At 32.4% G+C, this 5,346-nt stretch overlaps 1 protein-coding gene across 1 annotated transcript in view; it reads left to right on the forward strand.

Annotated features, from left to right (window-relative positions):
* Positions 1-5,346, forward strand: part of URI1 (URI1 prefoldin like chaperone) — a 66,860-nt gene that overhangs the window by 57,713 nt on the left and 3,801 nt on the right. Inside the window, exons 7-10 of the mRNA XM_024734096.1 lie at positions 140-314; positions 1,637-1,970; positions 3,736-3,878; positions 4,660-4,909. Coding sequence (XP_024589864.1) covers positions 140-314; positions 1,637-1,970; positions 3,736-3,878; positions 4,660-4,909 — 902 coding nt within the window. The remainder of the gene's footprint in view (positions 1-139; positions 315-1,636; positions 1,971-3,735; positions 3,879-4,659; positions 4,910-5,346) is intronic.

Below are 5,346 nucleotides of genomic sequence, written 5' to 3' on the forward strand. Positions count from 1 at the left end.
TACTGTTTGGCTTAAAAATCATGTCCCCCTCTTTCTCAACAACCCCTCACCCCAAGAGAAAATCTTATTAAGTCTAGGTTTGCGCCTTTTAAAAATTGGCTTTTAATAAACATCCTTTTTTTTTTTTTTTTTTAAATAGCAAAACACCGAGTTGCTCATAAACCTCACTCCAAACCAAAAACTTCAGGTATTTTTGAAGCAGAATTCTCAAATGATCTAAAATCCAAGGATCTGCTTGCTGATAAGGAGCTGTGGGATCGACTTGAAGAATTAGAGAGACAAGAAGAATTGCTGGGTGAAATTGATATTGATAGGTACCTAATGACAAAGTTCCTTACACACATTTCCTTATAAAATATGTGCTGATTGAAGAAAATACAGAAAAGCATGCTATACTAAAATATCAATAACGCTACCACCCTAAAATAAATATTCTCTAGAATATTTTCTTTTAAGGCCGTGTGTTCATGCACATGTCAGTGCATGTGTGTGTACAGAAATACACAAAATCAATATTCCTATTTTTTATTATAAGGTTTCAGCCCTATTTTGTATAATAAAGTAAGATATACCAGATACTTCACTTTAAATAATTATGGATGCTTTATATATTATATTTTAAATGAGTTGTTTTTATACTGTAGTCAAGATAATGCTGTATGTTTGAATGACTTGTTAAAAAAAATATGTGCATTCAGTTTAAGTTTGTTGCTGTAAAATATTTATCCTTGCTTTCCTTTGCAAACTTTTCTGCTTATTGAGCAGGTAATTTGTAATCTGGTCAAGTAGTTATAGATATGAAAAGCTTTACCAAATTGCCATTTGAAATACATATTAGTACTCACTCAGAATTATCAGAGTGCTCAATGAAAACTGTTACTATAGAAGTTCCTATATTATTTTGCTTAAGTGATATGCAGAATTAGTTACTGTGAAAAATAAGACATGAAGCACAAAGGATATTTTTTTCACTACCATATCTCACCTATACTTAGGTCTTTTTGATTAACTGATACTGTTTAATTTTTGTAAATCAGTTTTTAATCTTATGATTTTCTTGGTCACGATTCTTTTTCTACTTTTGCGTGATGTTATTTCAGTTTGTTGCATTTTGGGTTTTGTTATTTTTATAAGGTCCTCAAATCTTTTGTAGAATGAAGCAAGCATGAGAAGTATATGTGTATAAATCATGCACATATGTAGAAATCTTTTATTTTTTAAAATTACAATAATACAGGCTTATAAAATATTTTGATTATAGAAAGAGAAAGAAATATGTTATAGTTCTGTGGTTGTAGTTTCTGGTCTTTAAATAAAGATAACATATTCTCTGTGATTTCTTACAAATTTATGATTGTATTTGTATGGTATTTTATTGTATATGGCCAATATCCTCCTTGCAAAGATTTTTAAAAAAATCTACTGTATTCTACTTTTGTTTGAATAACTATGACATATAGAATTAGCATAGAAACTATTACTTATTAATTCATTTCAAAACATTTTATTAGCCTAGAAATCTAGTTTAAAAATACCTTATGCAAAACCTTAGTTTTTACCCTTTGAACTTAAGTGCAAATTAGAATATGTAAAATTCTAGTGTGTTTGTTTGATCTTGTTAATTTTCTTTTTCTAGTAAGCCTGATACTTTGATTGCAAATGGAGAAGATACGTCCTCTGAAGAGGAAAAGGAAGATCAGAACATAAATGTGAATATGATGAATCAAGTAATAGACTCTCTCACTCCCAGCAATTGTTATCAGAATGTTACAAATTCAGAACTGTTCAACGGTCAAGTGAATAGTCAATGGAACTGTTCAATTAATGGTTCAAATTCTTATCACAATAATGAAGATGAAGAAGAAGATGATGATGATGGTGGTGATAATGAAAATGACCATGATACCTTAGGGGCTGAAGATAATTCTATACCAACAATATATTTTTCTCATACTGTCGAACCTAAGAGGGTTTGTATACTTTTAACTTTACTAATTTTTCATATAATTTGAATATTAGAGATCATCTGCGATATTCTTTAAAAGAGCAGTATTAACAGGGATTAATATTGTTGATAGTGCCAAACAAGAAAGCCATCTTTTGCCTCTTGCTCTGACCAATTTATCTAAAAAGAAAAAGGAAAATAAAAGTCTAGATAGTTAGCTGGTATTGGTCCATTGTTCTCTGAAGCCACAATAGAATTTGAAATTTGGGGGTCTGGAAGGAGATCGGTTTGAGTGACAACTACTGTAACTCCACCTGTCCTTCATTCAGAATCCTTTCTTAAGAATTCTAGAGTTAATTTGGGCATTTTGGTGTATTTAAGATGAAAGTGACTTACATTAGTTAAATTTTTAATTATATCAGGTTGTTTCTATGTGGGCATAAAATGAATAGGAGCATCATGAGCAAAAAGGAAAGATTTAGAAGGAAGTAAAAATTAGTTCCATTTCTCACAAAGTAAACATCTCTGGGTGGTAATCATGATTTTAGAATTTTGATATTTTAGAGCTGGAGGTTACTACAGAGAGGTCTTCTAATACAGGTTTTTAAGTTTTCTTAGCATCAAAAGACTTTTTGTTCCCTCCATACTTATTGTAGAATACCCAGTTTTAAAATCCCAGATCAAAGCAGGTTGGATCTCACTGAAAGAAGGACCTTAAACTCATTCCCTTGCTCTCTTGGCCTCATAATACTGCTTTAAGGAGCTACTGGGAATTTCATCTTTCTAATTTGTCTTTCTCAGGGAAACTTCGGGCCTAGAAGACCATAGAGCTAGTTAGTAATAAAACAGGGACTCCTTTTTCTCAGTTTGGTGCTTTTTTGTTTGTTTTTTTTTTTACCACAACAGGGTACCCTTGTAGGGTTTGCCTGTATCAGAGGTAAGGGTCTGTGGTAGCAATCTTAAATGCCTGAGATTATTATTTAATCAAACGTGTTTAAGACATATTTGCTATTTCTTAGGTCAAGATTTCCCTGCTCTAATGTGAAATGAAATACTTATATGGTGTTTTAAAATATATATTCTAATACTTCAAACTAAAAGGAGCATCTTGGAATTCTTTGGAAAAAATTGACCTATTAGCCAGGAAAAAAGTTTGTTTTGTGATTCTCTTTTCAGGCTTTAAATTAGTTTTCATTTAGATAAAACAGGAAGAATAAATAATATTTACAGGAATGTTATGGGGAACAGCAGTCATTAATATGGAAAGATGGTGTAAATGCCGAGTAGGGATAGAAGAATAATGTATTAATCCTGAACAGGGTTGATTTTTATTTTCTGGTCCTTAAATTTTTAAAAATTAGAGGTATTTAAAAAATTCTAAATAGTTAAGCATTATCCAATATTGTTTTTATGACTTAAGTTTTATATTCTTACTGAATATTTGTTTTGGTTAATTGTGCTGTTTGTTTTGAAATGCATGATTTAAGCCAAAAACTTAAAGTAATGGGTGATGTGAAAGCTTATAATAATCTAGCATTTAGTTTGTATGTATTTTGCTTTCTGTATGATAATAAAGTCACTGATGACTAGAATTGGTCACTTAAGGTATAATTTAATACTGTAGAAGTATGATAAGGACTTGTTAGCCTTAGCTGATAATGCACATCATTTGTGTCAAAAAATGTCAACTGCCTCTATTACTATTATTTCTTTAATTGTAGAGTTTATTGGTTTTAGTTTTGGCCTTGATTTCTCAAAAGGATCATAATTTCTTGCTGTGAAATTTTTAGGTACGAATAAATACTGGAAAAAATACCACTTTAAAATTCAGTGAAAAGAAAGAAGAAGCCAAACGTAAGCGAAAGAACAGCTCTGGCAGTGGTCATTCTCCCCAAGAGCTGCCTATGATCAGGACTCCTGCTGACATTTACAGGTGAGTGGTATTCACAGATAGCAGAACAGCCTACTCTTCCCTTCTCATTTTTTGCAACTGAGTGTATACAGGAAAAGGTTGCTTGTAACACAGAAGGCTCTCACTGAAAAGTGAGGTATTCTGATAGAGTTAGCTTAGTGTTTTAAAGGCTCTCACAGGAGCTGCTGAGCCCCCACCACAGCTTCTCAGTTCAAAGCAATTGGAATGTTGCTTGGTTTTTTGCCTTTGCCCCTCTTTGCCAGTGCTTTTAAAACATTCCCAATCTAGTAAAAAAATGTTGTATGTTAACTTTAGAATGAAAGTTTGTGTTTCTAGTGTGCTGGGGCAGCACTTTTCCTATCACAGCTATGACAGTGCTTGGCATGTGCTTTACCTTTCCACAGAGTCGAAGTTAAGTATGCTATTCCAATTTTTTGTTGTATTGTTGAGAAATCTGTCATTTGAAAATACCTGTTTTCATGACGCTTATTTGTAAAATAGTGAAAATTGCTAAGTGACTTCTGAGCAGGTCTAAAATATATGTAGAATTTTGGCAGATCACGCTGTTGTCACCCAGAACATGTGTATAAATAAACGGCTGTATCTTATTAGGCCAAACAATAATAAAAGTAATGTAAATATGTCATTCGAGGCTACAAAACTATTGTGATGGTGAACATTTTGGATATAAGTTTGAATAAAACATTTCAGATTGATTTCTAGAAAAGATTTTTTAAAATCCTTGTAAATTTATCCTCAGTTTTATGAGTTAACTAAAGAGTATATATTTTTGATATTATAGAGTCTTTGTTGATATCGTGAATGGAGAATATGTCCCTCGTAAGTCCATCCTGAAGTCTCGCAGTAGAGAGAACAGTGTTTGCAGTGATACCAGTGAAAGCAGTGCTGCTGACTTTGATGATAGACGGGGAGTCTTGAGGAGCATTAGCTGTGAAGAGGCCACTTGTACTGATGCTAATGAGAGCATTTTGGACGAGGAGCAGCAAGAAAATCATCAAAAGAAACTTTTTCCTTTATCAGTAACACCTGAGGTATGTATCTTTAACTCTATTTTATATAGTATCTTTGACCAATTTTTGTGAGTTAAAAAGGTGGTGGTAGCTCCATTTCAAAGGGGTATGCAATTCATTTTCCCCATTTTGGAGTTGAAAAGATTTTTTAAAAATTGTAGCTGCTGGGCTTCCCTGGTGGCGCAGTGGTTGAGAGTCCGCCTGCCGATGCAGGGGACGCGGATGCTGTATCTTCCAGGTGTGGTCTGGAAATCATTAATCTTATTGTTCTTAAATTATTTTATATAATTATTTATTGAAGTTAATCGACAGAGTAATGGCATTGTTTATCTTGTAGCTTCTTTAGTTCATACATATATTTAGTCTCAAAAGTCATAGATCATAATTAATTAATTCTAGGCTTGTCATTTTTTTTTTTTTTTTTTTTTTTTTTGGTACACGGGCCTCTCACTATTGTG

This window comes from Neophocaena asiaeorientalis, unplaced genomic scaffold (genome assembly GCF_003031525.2).
Source record: "Neophocaena asiaeorientalis asiaeorientalis breed wild unplaced genomic scaffold, Neophocaena_asiaeorientalis_V1.1 scaffold280, whole genome shotgun sequence".
Lineage (NCBI taxonomy): Eukaryota > Metazoa > Chordata > Mammalia > Artiodactyla > Phocoenidae > Neophocaena > Neophocaena asiaeorientalis.